Raw genomic sequence first — 21,267 nt, forward strand, 5'->3', positions numbered from 1 at the left:
TAATTCTGTTATGACACAAATTTTGAACGAGCAAAGGATTTAACTTTTCAGCCTTTACAATTTAAAGTACAGTATCCCCCTCTTTTGAGCAGTGGTATGAAAGGCTCAATAACATTTGCAAAGGCACACTTGTGAAAATGGTGCCCTTGCGATCTACAATGAGCTGACACAAGAAGTTAACACACAGTAGACCGGACTGTGGTAACTGTAATAAGTGTGCAGAACGCCTGATTGAACACAACAATCTGGGCGAGATATGTAAATGTGATCAATCAGTGTCTGCTTTCCAGTTGTGGCCTGGGTGATCAGCTGTGAAAAGCCTCTGGACTGAAACAAGTCCAGAATGGATTTCTTTCCCTTTGAAAGCAAATCCTCATTAAAGTCTCCGCAAACAACAATAGGCTGGCAGTCCATCACGGCCAAGGCATCCAAGAGACTTCCAAGGTTTGGAAGAAATGTGCCAAGACTCAGGTTGGGTGGCCTGTAGACCGTAGCTATCGAAGCCTGGACGGGAGCGTCAACCCTGATGACAGCAAATTCCAGGTCAACCACATTCCGAATAAACCGACGGGGCTCCGCTCGAAGACAATCGCGATAATAGACTGCGACTCCGCCACCCTCTTTTTGGGCCATGTCCAGTCTATTTGAATACGAAACTTGTTTTTTTTTTTTGTTTTTTGTTTTTAAACTCTTTGACTGCCATAAACGTTATAAAACGTTTAGCATAAACCTAGGGAAGGGCGCCGAGGACGTTAAAAGACGTCCCCTATGTTTTTTTTTTTTTTATTATGAAAACGGGTGCAAGAAAGCCTTGGGCAGCTGTGCTGAAAATATCAGGCAGATCAGGTAAGTTTAATGACTCGTTTTGGCTTCTAGATGGCAGCGATGACTCTCCTTGCACTTTGGGTGTGCCGCCCACCGTGGGCGTCGGTATAAAAGGTGAGGCGGAGCTAGAGTGGAGTGGAGAGGTAGATGGAGAAAGCAAAAAACATGGAGGACAAGCAAGCAAAAAGTGACGACCGGTGGCAAGCAGCTCACGCTTGATCGGTATTTTCAAAAAGAAACCTGTGCTAAATTGAATGTTGGTGGCGATGATGATGATGATGGCGACAACGAGGTTGACGCCGAAGTTGCGGCTTTGACGCGACGTCTTCGGCCACGTCTTAAAGCGACGCCGGTTAGCGGTGCTAACGCTGGAAAACGTGGTGCACGTCCAAGTACTTCTGCAAACGCGGACGTTGATTCGGACGACGAAGAGTACCCCGAGTCGGATGGCTATTCTTCGGAGGAGTGGGTACAGTCGGATCTTCGCGAAAGTGATTCGGACAGCATTTCCTCCGCAGAAGAGTGTGACGGTAAGCGCAAACTTGCTATGAGATACTTTTCCGGCACGCTGCTAGCACCTCGTGTAACGTGAATGTACAATTCATAGATCGTGGATCGTGCTCACAGCCACAACCTACAGTTTCCACGACAAAGAGAGGTATAAAAAACGTGTTTTCAATACACTGCAACAACAAAAGAAAACGGTCTTTCGATATGATTGTAATTGTATATATTTATTTCAGCTGCAGCTCGTCGGGCTCAAGGTGACGCGTCTCACCGTGAGCAGAATAAAGGTAAAAAAAAAATGATTCTCCAACTCAGCACGAGTAAAATATTTGATGGTAAATGTCTTCTATAATTTACAGAATGTGCATCAACCAGTGAATCCAAGAAAAAAGGTAAACATATATATTTATATATATATATTGCTTCACACTGATCTAAAATAAATATTATGATATTGAAATGTATATTTGCAGATCCCAAAAGTTCTGGCTGGCATGAAACAGGCTGGCAGCCAAACACATTCCTGTTTACTGAAACTCCAGGACCAAGGGGTGCCGCAGCAGAGCTAAACTCAACCCTGCCAGCTGACTTCCTGCAACTATTCCTCACAAACGAACTTCTCCAGCACATTGCAGATCAAACAAATTTATATGCACGGCAATCCATGCAGAAGCAGACTGAAAGTCTGCCACACTGCAGGAGTCGTGCTTGGAAGCCAGTGTCTGTAAGTGAATTGAAAACATTTTTTGCACTCCAATTTCTTACTGGGTATATAAAAAAGCCCAGTATAGAAATGTATTGGACTCAAGATGAAATTGAAACCACACCATTTTTTAGTCGCGCGATGCCTCGAAACCGCTTCCAGCTTATCTGGAGTTACTTACATTTTAACAATAATGAGAGACATAGTTCAGATGACAAATTATTTAAAATCCGCCCTGTGTTCAACCATATTGTAAATAAATTTAAAGAACTGTTCCAACCCGGTAGGAATGTATGTATTGATGAGGGAATGATGAATTTTCAGGGCCGTCTATCGTTTAAAGTTTACAACCCCCAAAAACCAATCAAATATGGAATTAAGTCATACATCCTGTGTGACTCCCAAACAGGATATTGTTTTAATATGCAACCTTATGTTGGTACTAGTTGTTCTCTGCCGGATACCGTGTTTAATTTGCTAGATCGTCTGCCAGGAAATGGGTACACGCTCTTTATGGACAATTTTTATAATTCAATTGGGTTGTGTGAACGTCTCCTGGCAGCACGTACAAATGTTTGTGGTACACTGAGAAAAAATAGGGGTGAACCAAATGAGATCACTTCTCTTACAAACACTGGCCTTGGGGTGGGGGGGAAATTGGTGAGACACAACACAAATGTGTTGGTTGTGGCATGGCAGGACAAGCGTTTGTTGAGGATGGTGACTACTTTTCACAAAGATGAAATGCGGACAGTTGATGTGTGGCGGAAGGCACTAAAAAAAAGAGTGCCTTTCCCGAAACCTGTATGTGTTTTGGACTACAATTCCACAATGAATGGCGTGGATAAGATGGACCAAAACATTTCTTATCACCCATTCACGAGGAAGACATTGAAATGGCACAAAAAATTTGTTGCCTATCTGTTTCAAATATGTTTGTTCAATGCCTTCATCCTGTACAAAGCTAAACATCCTGGCAAATGTCAGCATTTTTTGGAGTTCATCCAGCAGGTGGTGAGAGGGTGGCTCTTACCACAGGACCAGGAGGAGGACATTGCTACAAACATACAAACAGAAGGACATGAGGAAGCCAGACAGAACACCAGGTCACCATATACCGATCCTGAAAGTCGACTTGATGGCAACATGGCAAAACACATACTGCAGTATATACCTGCTACCCCCCGGAAAAAAAAGCCAGCAAGAAAGTGTAGGGTCTGCACTCGAAGGGGCATTCGCAGCGAAACAAATCTGTGGTGCAAATCCTGCTGCGTCCCCTTGCACCCAGGGCAATGTTACACTATATACCACACCAAAAAAAAACTTGTGTAGTTGAAACATCCACAGAATTGTAAATAGAAACACATGCACACACCACACATGTACAGTTGCACACGTTTGTTGTATTACACTGTTGAATGTTGAATGTAAATAAACTGTTATTTTGCTATCAAAAAACCCTTTTTCATTCTTGGTGGTAGTGTTTTATAGAAGTAAAGCACTATTTAGGTGTTTGTGGCATCATTCATGGACAAAAAGAAGTGTAAAATTCACTAGAATGCATGAAATAATATCGTTTCACTAAAAGCTTGATTTCTCCGTATTTTGGTCCAAAACAGGCGAAATTGGGTCAAACTAACCATTTTCTATTGTTGATTACTAAAGAACGGAATAAGGTAGAAACAAACTTTTTCTGATGAAAGATGAAAGTCCAATCTTTCATTTGGTAGTACGTGTGTTTCCATAGTCCAAACAGAACATTTTCTGTGGACCTTGAAAGATCAGTCAAAATGCTTAAATCGGCTGGCACTGGCGGCATCCCTTTTCTGAAAACGTCTGGCAGTCAAAGAGTTAAGAGCTCAGTATTGTTCATTCGGAAATGTCATCATCATTGCTCTTTTTTTTTTTTTTTTAAATATACATATATATATATATATATATATACACATATATACACATATATATATATATATATATATATATATATATACATATACATACATATATATATATATACATTATTTTTTTTGTGTGTATGGGTGAGTATGTGTATGTGCGTGCGTGCGTGCGTGCGTGCGTGCGTGTGTGTATTTGTTAGCTCACCAGAAAACCTATTAGAAAAAAATCTCATACCGTTCACCTAAATCGAACACCAGGAGACCCGAGGGGACCGAAGAAAACCAAGGAAGGTGAAATCCAGCACCGACCAGACACCCCCCACCAGAACTCCTCCCCAGCCCAAGAAACATCCAGACCCCAACAAATCCAAAAAACATAAAATCAGGGAGGCCTCAAGAGACCAACGGAGAGACCGAGAAAAGGAAGGAAGGACAGACGAAGCCGCGTGAGATCCGCAGACACCAGCCTCCACCGATTCAATAACCTGAGGAGGAAACAGATTGTGTCTGAGTTTCGGTAGATGCTGGTGTGGTGGATCTGGCATGCATGAAAATCTCCACCAAAGAGGGGAGCCGTCGACCTCCGCCGGAACAGAGCAAGCGCAACACCTCAGGGCCCCCCAGGCCGCGGCAGCGCCAAAGGACGACCCCCGGGCCCCACCAGGGCCACCGGCCGGAGAGCAAACCCAGGAGCAGGAGCGCCCCCGCCCCAACACGGCCCGCGCCCCCGGCCCAACGCAACAGGACGGGGCACTGCAGGCCCACCAGGCACCCCACCGGCCCCCAACCCCCGCCCCCCCACGACCCCCCCCCCCAACAAAGCCGGCCCCCCCCCCGACCCCACCCCGACCAACCGGCAGCCCCCCAACCCCCGACCCCCAGCCCCCGGGGACCACCCGCACCCAGGCACCGGCGCCGAAGAGGGGCCGGACAGCGGAGCGGAGAGGGCAGCCGCGCCCACCCCACCCCCCGCCGTGTGGAAGGACGGAACACCGGGGGCAGAAGGGGGAGATGGGGGCACCGGAGGGCGGCCGACACCCCCGAACCCCAGGCCCAACGGGGGAAGGCCCCGGTCGTCACCCCAGCGTTCTTTGTGAAAATTAACCCCTGTTACTGAGTCCGCCAGCTCGCGGACTGGCGAACTCTACCCCTAAACCGTGAATGTGACCCCACCCAGTGTATATACAAGTGTGTGTGTGTGGTGCATTAAAATTAGGAGCAGGTGAACCGGAGCCGATGGAAATGATATTCCCACGCTCCGATCCACCCGCCACCCAAGCATGTTACTGAGTGTATGTGGTGCATTAAAAAAAATAGATAGGGCGGGGGGGGGGGGGCGGTGACACGGAGAGGGGACCGCAGCACTGCTCTATACTGCGGCCCCCAACCGATGGCACCCCCACAAGCCCCCCCCCCCCCAAGTTGTGTGGTGTATTAAAATTGGAGGGGAGTTGTAGGGTGAAGACGGTGTTTCCACCCTACCCCACCCCCCAAAGTGTGTTATGTGCCCTATATGTCTATAAAAGTGTATTGTGCAAACCTAGTGTAGTGAGTTAAGAGGAGTGACCAGCGGGGCCCTCCCCAACCGGGCGGGGGCACGAGGCGCACCTGCCCACCAAGCCCCCACCCACCCCACCAGGACCCCGGCGGGCATATGGGACCCGTCCGGCGGGGCGATAGGGCTCGCCCCCCGGATACTGGGTCCCGCCCGAGGTGCCAGGACGCCCACCGGAGCGGGGCGGGCACGACACCAAACCCCAGCCACCCCCGCCGGCCCCCGTAGCACCGAGACCCGGGCCATGGATGGAGCCCCCGGCCCAGGGGAGGGGAAGGAAGGCGTACCGGGGAGGGGGAAGGGAGGGGGGAAGGGGACGACAAGAAGGGCAGGGGGCAGCGGCAGGGACGCAAGGAGAGGGGGAGAGGAGGAGGAAGGGTGACGAGGGAGAGGGGACAGGGAGGCGGAGGACGGGCGGGGAGAGGCGAGGAGGGAGAGGCAGCAAGGGGGAGGAAGGGGGAGGGGAGAGGGAACCACCGGCCCCGAACCGCGTCGCCGGGCCCAGAGCGACGGACCGCGCCGGAACGGCGCCGCCCCCGACACCAGGGAAAGCCCCGCAACGCAGCACCCCCCAAGAGACCCAGGGAACGGCCAAGACGCAGCCGCCACCCAGCAGCCAAGAGAGGGGCAGACCCGCCCACGCCCAGCCAGGGGGGACAGCACCCACAGAATTAACACACTGGCATGCCGTGAATCCGAATATCAACCCCTGGTGCCCATCGGAGGTGAATCCGCTCGATCCCGCTGGCAGCAGCCGGGTTCCTGACTATAGAAACACAACCATTAGTTACAAATTGCCTAATACAGAAACATCAATGCAAGTTATAACGCTGCTGTGGCTCTCGCTAACAGGCAGAATTAAAATCCAAGTTTAGGTTAAAAAATTCTATATACGTAGACCATGTTTCTTTAAATTTTGACATTTGGTTTTTATTTGAGGCAGATATTTTTTCCATTAAAATATGATTTATGAGGAGGTTAGACCATTGGTCGATATTCAAAGTTTGTTTATTTTTCCAGTTAACAAGAATTGTTTTTTTTGCGATAGTAAGGGCTACAAGTATAGATTGAAATTGTTTATGTGGTAAGTCAATTGTTGTTAAGTCACCTAGCAAACACAAGTTTGGAGAGAACGGTATCCTACAGTCCAAGACAGCGGAAAGTTTTTCTAAGACTTTAGTCCAGAAACACATAACCGGAGTACATAACCATAAAGCATGCAAATAAGTGTCTGTAGTGTTTTGTAAACACTGGAGACAAATGTCGGAGTCTGAGAGTCCCATTTTCTTCATCATATATTGAGTAATGTATGTTCTGTGAATAATTTTATATTGGATAAGTTGTAAATTTGTGTGTTTTGTCATTTTAAAAACATTTTCACAAACTTGAATCCAAAAGACAGATTCCGGAGCTATAGACAAGTCTGTTTCCCATTTTGAGATGGGTAAAGACGTTTTATCAGTATATGAAAGTAACTTATATATTTTTGAGAGTTTTTTTGTTGTTGTCGGAGAAAGCTTGGTAATATCTTTAGCTAAAACAGGCGGTTGGAGCGTACCCTGAAGTGTTGGAATTTGTTTCTTTATCATACTTTTAACTTGCAAATAATGTAAAAAGTTTCCGTTTTTTATTTTATATTTTTGGAGCAAGGATGTATATGATATAAACATATTATCTGAGAAGAGATGGTGGAGATGTGTAATTCCTTTCTGCTCCCACACATTCAAATAAAACGATTGGTTGTTAATTTGAAAGTCGGGGTTATGCCATAGGGGAGAAAGCCCGCTGGGCTCTACTTGGGCTTTTGTCATTTCTAGTGCCTTCCACCAGGCAGTCAGGGTGGCGGAAATCATTGGATTTTTAAAGCAGTTATGTCGCGTAATCGATGTTGTAATAAAGAGTAAATCTAGGAGTCTGAGGTTATTACAATCCTTCTGTTCTAGTTCCAGCCAACAGTTAGTATCTCTATTGGGTTGTGCCCATAAAATAATATATTGTAGCTGGTTGGCTATATAATAGTGCATAAAATTTGGTGCCTCTAGACCTCCTTTGGATTTATTTTTCTGAAGAGTAGATAGACTAATCTTTGCTTCTTTTTTTTTTCCAGTAAAATTTTGTAACGGCTGAGTCCAACAACTGGAACCAGTTAGCCGTAGGTTTAAAAGGAATCATTGAGAAAACTCCCTTCTTCCGACCGGCCCTCCCATTAAAGATGGCAAATGTACAAACCCGTTGCCCTTTCTCTCATGAAAGTAACACAGATAAGAATACAATTCTATTCATTGAGCCATACTGCTATAACTAAATCCAAAACGGCTAAAATATAAATTAAAACTAAAAAAACAATGTTAATAACTCATCAGTAACCATAATCAACAGTATCTCACTGCCCCTTTAAGAAACATGCACATTCACGCACACATATTTGATTTTAAGTAACATTTCAATGAGCTGAACAGTTTAAAATTTAAACCATTGAAATCGCTCAAGAAATGTGGACGTCAACCATGATCAACTAAAAGTATTACTGCCCCTTTAACAAACATGCACATTCACGCACTAACAGACGTCACGCGCCAACATTCCATTGATTTGTATAGGATTACGCTCACCTCAAACAAAAGCCTCTCGCGACTTAACGGTTGAAGATGCAGATTCCAGAAATGGCTCCTTAGAACGGCAAGGGTTTGGGGAATGCGAGCATGTTCTCAGTTTTTTAATCGGATGAAAAATGACCAAATGAGAGCAGGTTGAAAACTTATGATTGATCGAAAATGAAGAGGGAAAAACGGCGAAATTAACATTGAAAAGAGATCGAAATAGTCCGACTTCTCCTCGCTTAAAGTGAAAATAAAGGTACTAAATGACACCTTAGCCAAATAAAACTCAATTTGTCAGAAAGCAGACCTTTGTCACTACAAAATGTGTGAATTTGATGTCTAGTGAGCAAAGATTGTGGCCATGGTGACGAGTTGAAGTGAAACTTGAAATCAATTTTTTCTCTGTCTACACTCTGAATCTTAATTGGTCCGCTCAAGCCCATGCAATACAAACCAATGTGATAAAGGCTATTTCACTCACTGTCTTTGAACCCGCACAGGGGGGAGAGCTTTCATTCCTTAAATTTTTTTTTGACACTGAGCTAAAGATGACAAAAATTCCAACAAAATGAGCTAAAATTCGTATCGGTCGGTTAACGTATGTGCGCGCAGCGTGTCTTGGAAAAAGGTGCTTGATTGGAGTTGATCTCTTTCGGTTTCCCATTCATTCCTATGGGACTTTTTTTGGGGAGTTTTTTGGGAATAGCGTCGCCATGGTAACTGGGAATTCTTATAAAAATAATAGCGCAGCGAGTCAGATCGAGCCGCATCGTTTGATACCTCATTTGTGCCGGTGCGATCTACGGTACGGGCCGCATTTTTGCGGAAAATAATAAACCCTTTTTCCCTTTTTCTAGGAGTGTAATATGTGCCTTCTGTTTCACAGCAGGCCCATAATAAATACAAAAACAGGTACTAGCGGCGTCATCATGGCAGACGGCTGGCGCAACATTAAGCAAGGGTTGTGTGGAAAGATTGGACATTATCATCTCATCAGTAGAATAAGAAGCAAAAGCACGCAACAATGAAACATCCCTTTAGTAGTGAGAGAAGGTTGTTTAGCAGTATGTGGCATTAAAGAACAATTTGATTCATTGAAAGATTTTGCAGTGGAGTAAGCATATGTGTTCCACATGTTGATAGTTAAGGGATGTCCCCTGTCCATGGGGTGCCAGGGAGTTTGTGGAGAATCAATACTTCGCTTAGTACGATGTGTTGTGGTTATGTTCAAGGTTGTACTGAGGGGCTTCCAGAGATACCAGATTGGCATAAAAGTCGATATGAGAAAGAGTGTCGTGATGTAGCAGTAGATGGAGATGCGTTCCCACTTCAAAGCCATCTCGAGATGATGTTCTTGGGTTGCTGCTGGAGGGCGCTGTCAGCTTCTTCAGGACCTTAGGGTAGACTGCCTGGTCCCAGGATGAGTCACTGGGATTATTCTGCCCGTATACCGTGAACACAACTTTAATAAAACGATGTCAGTGGGAGCCGGCTTGCTTTTCGGTGTTGTTGGGTGATTGCCTGGTGCACTGCAGGGACAATGGCTCCAGCCGGTGTCCTTGCCGGTCGGGTGGAGGAGATGTGATACCACGTATCATCTTTTCAGTGCAGGCGAACTGCAGAAGATGTCCTCTCCGTCACCTTGTGGGGTCCTGTCCACCTGGGCTCAGACCATTTTCTATTAATCACTTTCAACCATACATATTCACAATCATTTATTTCTGAAGGACCATCTGGTTGTTTTTTTGTTAGCTGGGAGAAAGTAAATGTTAGTTGTTTAAGTTCTGGAGGTCCTGGAACGTGCGTCTCTTCCAATGGAGCTGTTGGAGCCGGAAATGGTCTGTTGGTGTGACATTCAAACGGAGTCCAGCCTTTGGCTGAGTATAGTGACATTCGCACATTCATTAGTGCAGCAGGAAGAGCTTGTAGCCAATTCAAATTTGATGAGGCCAGTGCTTTAGCCAATTTTTCTTTAATATTTCTATTCATTCGCTCAACCTGTCCTTGGGATTGGGGATGATACACTGAACCAAATGTGTGTTTTAGCCCCGATGCCTTTTCTACTGCTTGTAGATGTTTGTTTTTGAAATGTTGGGCTGTAGCCCGCCGCTTCCTTTGCCGCTTTGTCCGCCGAATCATTTCCTGCTGACACAAAATCTTTTTTTTTTGAGTGTCCTTTACATTTTATCACAGCTACTGCTTTAGGCAGTAGTAAGGCGTCTTTTAACGCAAAGATGTATTGATGGTGTTTAATGGGTGTCCATGTTGCAGTCATGAAGTCATTTCTTTGCCATTCTGCCATGGCGGTGTGCACAACTACATGTGCATACGCAGAGTCAGTGTAGATGTTTACAGTCTTTCCTTGTGCTAACTTCAGTGCAGTTGTTACGGCCACTATTTCTGCTCGTTGAGCTGACTGTGGCCCTGTGAGTCTCTCTGCCACTATCGTGTCAAAGTTTTTTCCTGTCATTTGTGTTACATCAAAACCTGATTGGAGTCCTTTGTCGCCTTTAAAACACGAGCCGTCCGTAAATAACGTCAAGTCTGGGTCGTCCAGTGGTGTGTCGTAAAGGTCTTTTCTCAGTGAGTTTTCTTCCAGAATTCGCTGAGTGCAGCAATGGGGTTGTCCTTCTAACAGGCCTGCTGCCATGTTAATTCCTTTATGTATAAACAAAATGTGGGGTTGTGTCAGGACTGATTCAATCTTTCTCTGTCGTCCCCCTGTCATAGTAAATGCTTGGCTGGTTCCGTACTGCACTGTACTGTGTGATGCACGTACTGTCAGCGGGTGATGGAACACAATGTGAGATGTTTTCTGAATCAGGCGAGCTAATGCTGAAGCAAAGGCTGCACAAAGAGGATGATGTTGTTCATATTCTTCAAGAGGCGTTGATGCATAAAGGCAAACATGTCTTTCACCTATCTCCCCCTCTGATAAAGAACAGCAGAAACACTGCTGTTTTTTTCAGAAACATCCAGAAAGAACATCTTGTTGTAGTCAGGGATGACAAGAGCCGCAGCTGATGACAAGAACTGTTTAAGCAGAACAAAAGAGTTTTCAGCGGCTGGAGTCTAAGAAAGAGTATGTGAAGCCAGGTGGCTCAAAAGGAGCTGTGTAGCTAGAAGGCAGGATGCCTCGGATGGTGCAGCTAGGAGTAGGTCATCCACATACTGCACCAAAACAACATCCGGAAGAAGTTGGAGAGGTAACAGTAACTGTCGAAGGTAATCATTGAAAAGTCCAGGAGACAACACAAAACCTTGAAGAAGACGGGTGTAGGAGTAACACTCATTATTCCACGTAAATGCAAAAATACTTCTGCATAGACGGGTCAAGAGGAATACAAAAGAATGCATTAGCAAGATCAATGCAGGTAAAATGAGTGTGTGATGGAGTGATTTGTGACAGAGTCGAGTGAGGATTGGGCACCAGCAGGGTAGGGGTCATAACTACAGCATTAATAGCTCTTAGATCATGTACCATTCGAAATTTACCAGTTTACTTGTCGACTTCCTCCTTCCCCCTTCTGATAAAGGGCAGCAGAAACACTGCTCTCTTTCTCGTTTTCTTTCGGGTAGTGAGAATGTTGGTTATCTGAATACAGGCTGGAGATCGATGAACAGTTCCTTCAAAGCTTTTATTTCTACAGAATATTCCGGGCACAAGTGAGTTACAGACAATGGCTGTAGCCTCTCACAAGTGTGAAGATTACAGAGGATTTACAATATTCTTATACTATCTTGAAAGGCGGTACCACACAGTTTCCAGTAAACAGTTCAACCGGAGTTGACCGGACATGAGATAAAACTCAAGGACATCATTCAAACACAGACCAAAGCCCATTTGAGAAATAGAGGAGGTTATTCAGTCATGACTGCACCTGGCAGAAATTGCGATAACACTCGCAAGGATACATCCGCAGAACAAACTCTACTGAGGAAATGAGGAAATTAAAACAGTTATGACTAAATCTGGGCAGAAGATACACTTCACGTCTTATGAAGTAAAGTTGTTTTTTTTAAACACATTATGGAGCAAAAAAAAGTTGAGTTGATGTTTGTATAAAATGTAACATTATAAAGCGCTATGGTCTCATTCAAAATACATTGCAACATTGTTTTGTTTTGTTTTTGTTTGTTTTTTGAGACACTGGAACGGATTAATGGCGTCATGTCTATACATTTTCAATCTTGCCTGCAGCCATGATGGCTCTCCTTCATTTACTCTGGCCACCACTAGGAGCGCTATTACCTCTTTGGCAGACCAGCTGGTTGCAGCACCTGAGGTCAATCAGCATTCAGCTGAGCCAAGATATAAAAGGAATGATGAGGAATCTGGGGTCTTCTCTTCTCTTTGCTTTTTGGCACAAAGAGCAAGGCCACAAATTGAACAAAGTAGGTGATGATGTCTTTTTGCATGTATTATTGAAATGTTTGCTAGTCCCCCCCCCCCTCCCAAGCTAATTAGCAATTAAATGTATCATTTAACTCTTAAATTGATAGATTTATTCCAATTATGAAAAATAGGCTTTGCGTAAATACTATCTGACTAAACTTTCAGCATTTACTTATTATTTTGAATTTCAGTATTTAACATTGCTGTCATCTGTTGGCAAATTGTAGCGGAAAATGCTCACGTGATGCTAAATGTTACATAAACAAAAAATGTTAAATCTTTGTTTTGGATGAGAATGTTCAGTTAGTTGGCATTTAAATTTAGCACAGTATAATGTATATTTTAACTAATACATCAAAGCTGACAATTGTGAAGGTGTGTTGTGGGAGCGGGGGACTTGATTCACACCAGCTTCCTTCCCCCTTCAAATTCTGCATTTGTAGAAACACCCACCCAATGGGGAAACCTGAGCGGACTGTCATTTATTGCTTCTGCTCCCTCCCCTCCAGTCCATAGTGTGGCTATAAGAAGACTCTGACTGCAGCCCACTCTGCTGACCTGGAGACGGTCCACCATGAAGCATCTCCTCTCGTCACCTCTGAGTCCGACGCTACTGCTGCTCAGCTACTTGGGTAAATGCCAATATTTTAAATTTTTATACACTAGCTTTTATCCATGGTTGAGACTGTCGTCATTAAATGGCATACTAGTAGCCACTAGTACATGGATGATAATCGGGGTATCAAAGTGCTCTAAAGGCTCAACAAACACAAGCGGTTATTTATTTAGTGCACAATTAAACCGTAGTAGTTTGCTGCACTAGTAGCCAACTAAAATGTTTCAATGTACACTCATCGAGCTCAAGGTCAATATTTGTAAACTGTCATCACTAGTATGCTCTCACCGCGATACTACTTTGCTTTGTTGTACTTTTTTTGCAGTAGCTGTTGTGCTGTCGGCCACCACCGAACACGTGAGGTGGTGCGTCATATCTGACAATGAGCACCAGAAGTGTTTGGACCTTGCCGCCAAGGCGCCAGTCTTCACCTGTGTCAGGAAATTGGACTCTTTGGGATGCATCACTGCCATTCATGTGAGTGATTTTTATTTATTTTTTTTCTTTTTCCTTTCCCAAATGGATCTTTAACAGCATGGCGGTCTAACGTTTGATTGCAGCATCTTGTTCAAAACAGTAGAGGTTGACTTTTCTCACTGTGCTTGCAAAAGGGCTGGGAGAGTACAAAGTAAACAAAAGTTTCTTGAGTTTTAGCAAATTTGCTTAAATGCAGAAAGTTGGCAACACTGGCTGTTATGAAAGTGGCAAATGATGTGAGCATTTTTTTATTCAAATGAATTTTTCACTTGTCTATGGACAGGAGGGTACAGCAGACGCCATCACCTTGGATGGAGGAGACATCTACACCGCTGGCATGGAGGACTACAAACTCCATCCCATAATTGCTGAGGACTATGGTGCCAGTAAGTCGACAATCATTCAATAATGACAACATTTTAAGTCATGCTTTGGATTTTTGTCGAATGCCTGAAAGCATATTGTCGCAGAGGAAAATGCCATAATTTTTCAAATGACATAAAATCATTCTTCAATTTGCTCAGATTCAGATAGCTGCTACTACGCAGTCGCTGTGGTTAAGAAGGACTCCGGGTTTGGAATCCGAGACCTGAAAGGGAAGACATCTTGCCACACTGGCTTGGGAAAATCTGCCGGCTGGAACATCCCAATTGGAACTCTGATTAAGTTGGGTGTGCTGAATTGGGGAGGCATTGAGGATGAAACTATTGAGGCCGGTAAGTGATGTCAGTGGTTAGACCTGATTTAAGCCACTTTGCATTTTGTAGCCCCCCCTTTTCTGTGTGTGCAGCTGTGGGTAACTTATTCTCCCAGAGCTGTGTCCCAGGAGCAGAAAAGGGTTCTAAACTGTGTGGAAGCTGCAAGGGAGACTGCTCACGTTCTCACAACGAACCTTACTATGACTACAGTGGCGCATTCCAGTAAGCAGTGCTCCCCCACTCGACTGATTTTTAAATGCTTTTAGTTGTTAGTGGTTGGTTCAATGGATCTTTATAGTTTAGTTGTGGTAGGATGTGTAGCTTGACCAAAAAGGGTCCCAGGATTGACCCCGTGGGATCAATGAAGTCAGACACTTGGTCCGAGAAGTACGTGTCACTAAGTTTCGAAGCAGTTTTACATGTTTTTTTTTTTATGTGTAACTCTTACTAGGTGCCTGGTCGAAAATGCTGGCGATGTGGCGTTTGTACAACATTTGACGGTACCAGGTGAGTTTCTTCAATGTACTGTCTTGTGTTCATTCACATTAAAGCTTTGTGTAAAAAAAGCCTTCACATTTAGCATCAAACCCCTGAACCCATTTGGGAAACTAGAGCTGAGTGAAACAAAGTTTTCTTGCCATATGGGCATTAAACTGTGTGGAACAAGACTAACTGCACTGTTTGGTTGGATTTTTGATCAACAGAAATGAATTTGATGTGATATTATTTTTTCTTCTTACAGACAACATGAAGGCTGACTACGAGCTGCTGTGCATGGACAACACCAGAGCACCCATTGACAAGTACGAGGAATGCCACCTTGCCAGGGTACCCGCCCACGCCGTGGTCACCTGCCAAGACCCACAGCTGGCAGAGTGTATCTGGAATAACCTCACCACCGTGCAGGTAGGCTGAACACTTGATTTGAGAAATAAATGAGGTTGTTATAAGGCCCAGGACCTGCTACTGTTGTAGAGCTTTCTGGAGGGGTAGGGGATTCCCTCCCCTTAAATTTGTTTAAATGTGTGTGTTTTTTTTATACAGGGATTTGACCTGTTCTCCTCTGAAGCGTATGCACCTGCCAATAATCTGATGTTCAAAGACTCGACTGAAAAGCTTGTCAGGTTGCGTGCAAACGTCAGCTCCTTCCTGTATCTGGGTGCTAGCTATTTGGGCATCGTGCGCTCCCTCAACAAAGGTAACAAACTCAATGAAACTCAGGTGAACACTTTAAGCAAAATTTTTATCACTTTTCAGAGGTCACTGCAGCTGGATCAAACGCCATCACATGGTGTTCCGTGGGCATGAGCGAGACTCAGAAATGTAACGAATGGAGCGTCAAGGGCATGGTGGATGGCGAATACAAAATTCTGTGCCGGAGAGCACCTACTGTGGAAGAGTGCATGAAAATGATCATGGTAAAATGACAAATGGGTCTGCAAAACATATGGTAGCTCCCTTGTAAAGTGTTAAAAAAATTGCTAAACACAAATTGGGTGGACATATCTAATACCAGAATAAAGTTGGACTTATCATAGCTTTTGCTAAATGAACTCAAATTGGAATTGGTGATAAAAAACTGCTAAATGGGCTAAATGCTGACCTCGCAACGTATAATGTAAGACCACTGAGTTAACTTTTAAGAATTAACTGGGTGGACATTGCTTCAGTAGGCCTATATAACGGGACAAGTTTGGCAGCCCATGCTTGAAATTGAAGTGTATTTCAGCCATTTTGTTTTTCACTTCAGCGCAAAGATGCAGATGCGTTGGCAGTGGATGGAGGAGAGGTATACACTGCTGGGCAGTGCGGTCTGGTTCCAGCCATGGTGGAGCAGTATGATGAAGGTAAAAAGTGAATAGTTTGGTAATTGTGGCTCGCAAGTAACAGTTTTACATTTTCTCTCCACAGCAGAGTGCAGTCAAGCTGGAGGTAAATAGATTTTTCTATTACAATGACAAAAAAATATTTTCGAGTCTTTGTTGACTCTCACAACTTTGCAATGTGTCCTTATTGTAAAGATTTCATTTTAAAAACATTTCGTGCATTTAGCCTCAGCATCCTCCTATTATGCCGTTGCTGTGGTAAAGAAGGGTTCTGGGTTGACTTGGGCAACGCTGAGGGGCAAGAGGTCATGCCACACAGGCTTTGGCAGGACCGCCGGCTGGAACATCCCCATGGGTAAAATCTACAAAGAGACTAACGACTGCAACTTCAGTAAGTGCAATGTAAAATGCATGACTAAATTGTAACTGGCATTTTTGGGGCATTAAGTGTTGTAGACTGACACTGTTAACAAATGTGAATGTTAGCTCGTTGTCTGGTCTAAACTTTGAGAGTTTGTCAACACTGGTGTATAGCAGTGCAACAATTAAAATAGTTACAGCCTTACTGGTGTATAATTATTCACACCACGAGGTATATGCATTGCTTTTTAATATACAGGTACATTTCAAGTTGTCTAAAATTTAACAATATTGCCATGTGCTGTTTCCTCAGCCAACTTCTTCAGTAGCGGCTGTGCCCCCGGCTCACCGGCAGGTTCACCATTTTGCACTCGGTGTGTAGGCAGTGGCAAAACTGTGGGTGACAAAGCAAAGTGCCACGCAAGTTCAGAAGAGAAGTACTACGGCTACGCTGGGGCCTTTAGGTAAAGTCATAACAGTGCAGCGGTTAATCATTGGGAAAGCATCAGTCCGCTTTCTATTGCCCTTGGCCTCATCAGGGCTTATTCAAAGTTTCCTATCCCAATTGACTTTTCAAATGAAGCCGGGTACATGCATCCTGGACTGGTTGCCAGCCAATTGCAGGGAACAAAAAGGTAAACGAGCTTTCACTTGTATGATCGGTTTAGGCTTCAATTTTAGCTACCATGCATTTTGCATAAGGGCAAAAAATTGTAACCCCTCTACTGAGGCAGCAGCGTAAACTACTATTACACCGTGCCGCCTAGGAAAAACGGGGATAGTAGCTTAAAACTTCAAATGCTGCGTTAGTAAATTGAAGCTAGCTTTTACTGAATTAATTCTCTCCTTTTCAGATGTCTTGTTGAGGGTGCTGGCGACGTGGCCTTCATTAAACATACAATTGTTGCAGAAAACAGTGACGGTAACATGACGCCTTAACACCCCCCCCAATCCAATCATGAGCACCATATCCGGTCACATCATACTTGTGCTCCGTTGCAGGAAAGGGTCCAGTATGGGCCGTTAATGTCTCGAGCAGCGACTACGAGCTGATTTGCCCCACCAAGGGTCCGGTGCCAATCACAGACTTTGAGTCTTGCCACCTGGGAGCCTCGCCAGCACACGCTGTGGTTACCCGTCCCGAAACCCACCAAACTGTTGTCACCGTTCTTCAGGAACAGCAGGTACGAAGTGCTCTTTTGCCTCATAATTGTCGTGCAGAAGCTTAGTTTTCGTTTTCTATAAATCTTTCATTTCTAGACCCGGTTCGGCAGAACTGGCAGTGACCCCAGTTTTGCAATGTTTGAGTCGGCACCTGAGAAGAACCTCCTTTTCAAAGACTCCACAAAGTGTCTCCAGCTGGTGCCAAGCGGATGCAGTTATAAGACCTTCTTGGGACCAGATTACATGGATGCCATGACCTCACTGAGGCAGTGCACGGACTCCACACCAGGTTTGGCTGTTTAGGGGCTTTAACCTCTGAAGTACGGTGTAAAAGTCTGACCTTGTACTAGCAACACATCCACATTATCTAATTTGTATTGTCTTCCGCAGATCTGGAGAAACTGTGCACTTCCCACACCTGTCAGAGCAACTAGCTGGCTCAAACTACTTCTCCAAAATGCATACTGATGTCACAGCAGCCACTTTGAAGACATTTTACAGTTTCTGTAAATCAGCATGTACCTCTTATAAAATAAAAGCATTATCAATGACTATCTCTGAATATGACCAGAAAACTACAAAGTATGTTAAGTTATCAAAATGTATGTATATATATTTGTTTTCCCTTTTTGTGTATCCTTGCACAATTTAATACATTTGTTTGTTTTTTGCATTTGAGTAGACTTTACTTTAGAACCTGAAGAGGTGTTTAAAGTTTTTATTTTTTTCAAGTTTATATATAAAGTTGGATGTACTGCTAATGCACATACCAGTGTCTTGCGCCGGTCCCAAGCCCAGATAAATACAGAGGGATGTCAGGGAGGGGAATCTGACTTAAAACTTTGGCCGAATCAAATATATGACTTCCATACCAGATCGGCCCGGGTTAATGAATGCCATCTGTGCTGTTGACAGATGCCAGTAGTGTGATGGAAAGAGTACTTTAAAGAGTTGATGAATGAAGAAGAGGTGAGTGTTGTGGGCCAGGAAGTAGCAAATATTAGTAAGGATGAAGTGACAAGGGCATTGAAGAGGATTAAGAGTGGAAAGGCACTCTGTCCTGATATACCTGTGGAGGTATGGAAGTGTCTAGGAGAGGTAGAATTTCTGACTGGGTTGTTCAACAGGATCTTTGTGAGAAGATGCCTGAGGAATGGAGAAGTGTGCTGGTGCCCATTTTTAAGAACAAGGGAGACGTGCAGAGTTGTGGCAACTACAGAGGAATAAAAATGATGAGCCACACAATGAAGATATGGGAAAGAGTAGTTGAAGTTAGACTGAGGGCAGAGGTGAACATTTGTGAGCAACAGTATGGTTTTGTGCCGGAAAAAGTCCCACAGATGCAGTATTTGCTTTGAGTATGTTGATGGAGAAGGTCAGAAGGAGCTGCATTGTGTCTTTGTAGATCTGGAGAAAGCTTATGACAGGGTACCCAGGGAGGAACTGTGGTTTTGTATGAGGAAGTCTGGAGTGGCAGAGAAGTATGTTTGAGTGGTGCAGAACATGTATGAGGACTGTAAGACAGTGGTGAGGTGTGCTGTAGGGGTGACGGAGGAGTTCAAAGTGGTGGTGGGACTACATCGGGGATCAACTCTGACGGGTGGAGAAAAGTGTCAGGTGTGATGTGTGATAGAAGAGTTTCAGCTCAAATGAAAGGAAAGGTGTATCAGACTGTGGTGAGACCAGCCATGTTGTTTGGTCTGGAGATGGTGCCACTGAGGAAAAGACAGGAGGCAGAGCTGGAGGTAGCAGAGATGAAGATGCTGAGGTTCTCTTTGGGAGTGACCGGGATGGATAGAATTAGGAACTAGAAAAATTTCCGCGGAAATTTTGAATGGGCCTGCTGACTCGCGTGGAAACACGCAATACAAATTAAATTTAAACCATTGAAATCGCTCAAGAAATGTGGAAGTTAACCATAATCTACTAAAAGTATTACTGCCCCTTTAAGAAACATGCACATTCACGCACACACATTTGATTTTAACTAACATTTCAATGAGCTGAACAGTTTAAAATTTAAACCATTGAAATCGCTCAAGAAATGTAAAAGTTAACCATAATCAACAGTATCTCACTGCCCCTTTAAGAAATGATGAGTTATTAACATTGTTTTTCAGTTTTAAATTATATTTTAGCCGTTTTAGATTTAGTTAACTCAGTATGGCTAAATGAATAGCATTTTTATGTGTCTCACACTCCTGAGAAAATAAGGGAGTGTATGGGTCTGGTATCTGTCTCTTCCGAAGGAGACGGGCCGATGTGTGATTGTTTTTTTTAAATCTGATTTATAGCTATGGGAACTTGCTGAACTTGCAGAAGGGAGGAGAGAGGGATTTTCTTGTTTATACTGTGTTGTGGGCTGATGGGAGGAGACTTGTAGTCTCCCACTATTCTGAATAAGTATTGATGTACCACGGAGGAGAAACGGACAACTGAGAGAACACGGCTTCAGTGTCATCAGCTTTTTGTCCCCAGAAGCTTCTGGTAATTAATAAATACCTTTGCAAAGGGACTTCTTCACAAGGATCTCACCATTCAGTTAATTGAACACGCAAAGAGTACAATACTTAATATTGTCTACTCTAACAAATGGTGACCGCCGACGCTGAATTATAACGAATGGTCTCCTCCGTTGAACCGAACGGACGTGGAGCTAGATGTGGCGTTCAAGGACGGGCGGAACTTCTAAGCCTAAATAATTAAAGTACGGTAAGTGGAGACTGTTATCCACGTAGAGAGGTTCTGTCTGTTTTTGGGTCCGCTGCAGCTGGTTTTTTCGTCTTGCAAATTGTCTAAATTTTAAATGAGATCTGTGTGAACAAGTTGTAGTTTGATGTCGTTAGAGAGTTGGGATAATTCCGACGATATTGAACTAAACACGTCGTGGGGTGGTGCATTTTTAAGTGACGTAAATGCAGCCTGTAGAGATGAAGCTTTTTTTATACGGGATGAAGTAGTGTATTTAATTTGTTAATTTGTTTTGTTTTTCGTCAACGCTACGAAGAATCCTTAGACCATAATATATATATTGAATAAAAGGGTTACCGGATGACGTAAAAAGTCTTTCTTTTTACTAGGGATCGCGAATATTATGGTATGCGCTTCTGTTTTTTAAGCAGTTTTGGCCGAATTGGAGGACAAGTAATATAATTGTTCATGGCTCTTGGTGTGAAAGTTCTCGTACACGTAATATGTCTTTTATTTGAAAAAGCGCCTGTTTGAAATTGAACAGTATTGAGGGGTCCAGGTTGATTACAGTAATAATATGGATTTGTATTACTGTATTTCCAATCGAGAGATTACGTGATTTATTTTAGTTTTGGCGCTTCTACGATTGTGGTTTGAGGTCAGGATTCCCGTTTGAATTTCTTTTGTTCCACGGTTGAGTTCGTTAGCACGTGATAAATTTCATTATTTAATAAAGCGCCTTGCAAAAATTTTGCAATAAAGGGAGAACAGTTTAGCTCAGCGGGATTGGGTAACCGCTGTGTATAAACGAGAGGTCACGTAATTCTTATGTCTGTCTGTGTGTGGCCATATGTGTTAACATATTGAACTATTAATACTAAAAGTGAGACGTCACTGTATTAAAACTGAAAGTATACATCAAAAACTACAAACAAAATGGAGGCGATTTCG

At 43.9% G+C, this 21,267-nt stretch overlaps 1 protein-coding gene and 1 long non-coding RNA gene across 2 annotated transcripts; both read left to right on the forward strand.

The window, feature by feature from the left end:
* Positions 1-1,024: 1,024 nt before the first annotated feature.
* Positions 1,025-2,200, forward strand: LOC147180666 (uncharacterized). Its single transcript, XR_015095642.1, has 4 exons — positions 1,025-1,483; positions 1,569-1,619; positions 1,692-1,724; positions 1,806-2,200. It is a non-coding gene; the product is annotated as an uncharacterized LOC147180666 (long non-coding RNA).
* A 10,801-nt stretch (positions 2,201-13,001) lies between these two features.
* LOC147180667 (serotransferrin-like) lies at positions 13,002-18,113 on the forward strand. The gene is made up of 17 exons (XM_086073992.1): positions 13,002-13,116; positions 13,426-13,577; positions 13,861-13,963; positions 14,102-14,293; positions 14,368-14,497; positions 14,727-14,782; positions 15,018-15,181; positions 15,320-15,473; positions 15,533-15,693; positions 16,026-16,122; positions 16,187-16,207; positions 16,328-16,492; positions 16,775-16,925; positions 17,316-17,383; positions 17,464-17,645; positions 17,722-17,914; positions 18,016-18,113. Exons 1-17 carry the CDS (start codon positions 13,059-13,061, stop codon positions 18,057-18,059), a joined length of 2,091 nt encoding a protein of 696 aa, XP_085930118.1. The 5' UTR covers positions 13,002-13,058; the 3' UTR covers positions 18,060-18,113.
* Positions 18,114-21,267: the final 3,154 nt, after the last annotated feature.

The sequence above is a fragment of the Leptonotus elevatus genome, chromosome 1, assembly GCF_054856555.1.
Source record: "Leptonotus elevatus isolate MCC_2025b chromosome 1, RoL_Lele_1.0, whole genome shotgun sequence".
In the NCBI taxonomy this organism is placed as follows: Eukaryota; Metazoa; Chordata; class Actinopteri; order Syngnathiformes; family Syngnathidae; genus Leptonotus; species Leptonotus elevatus.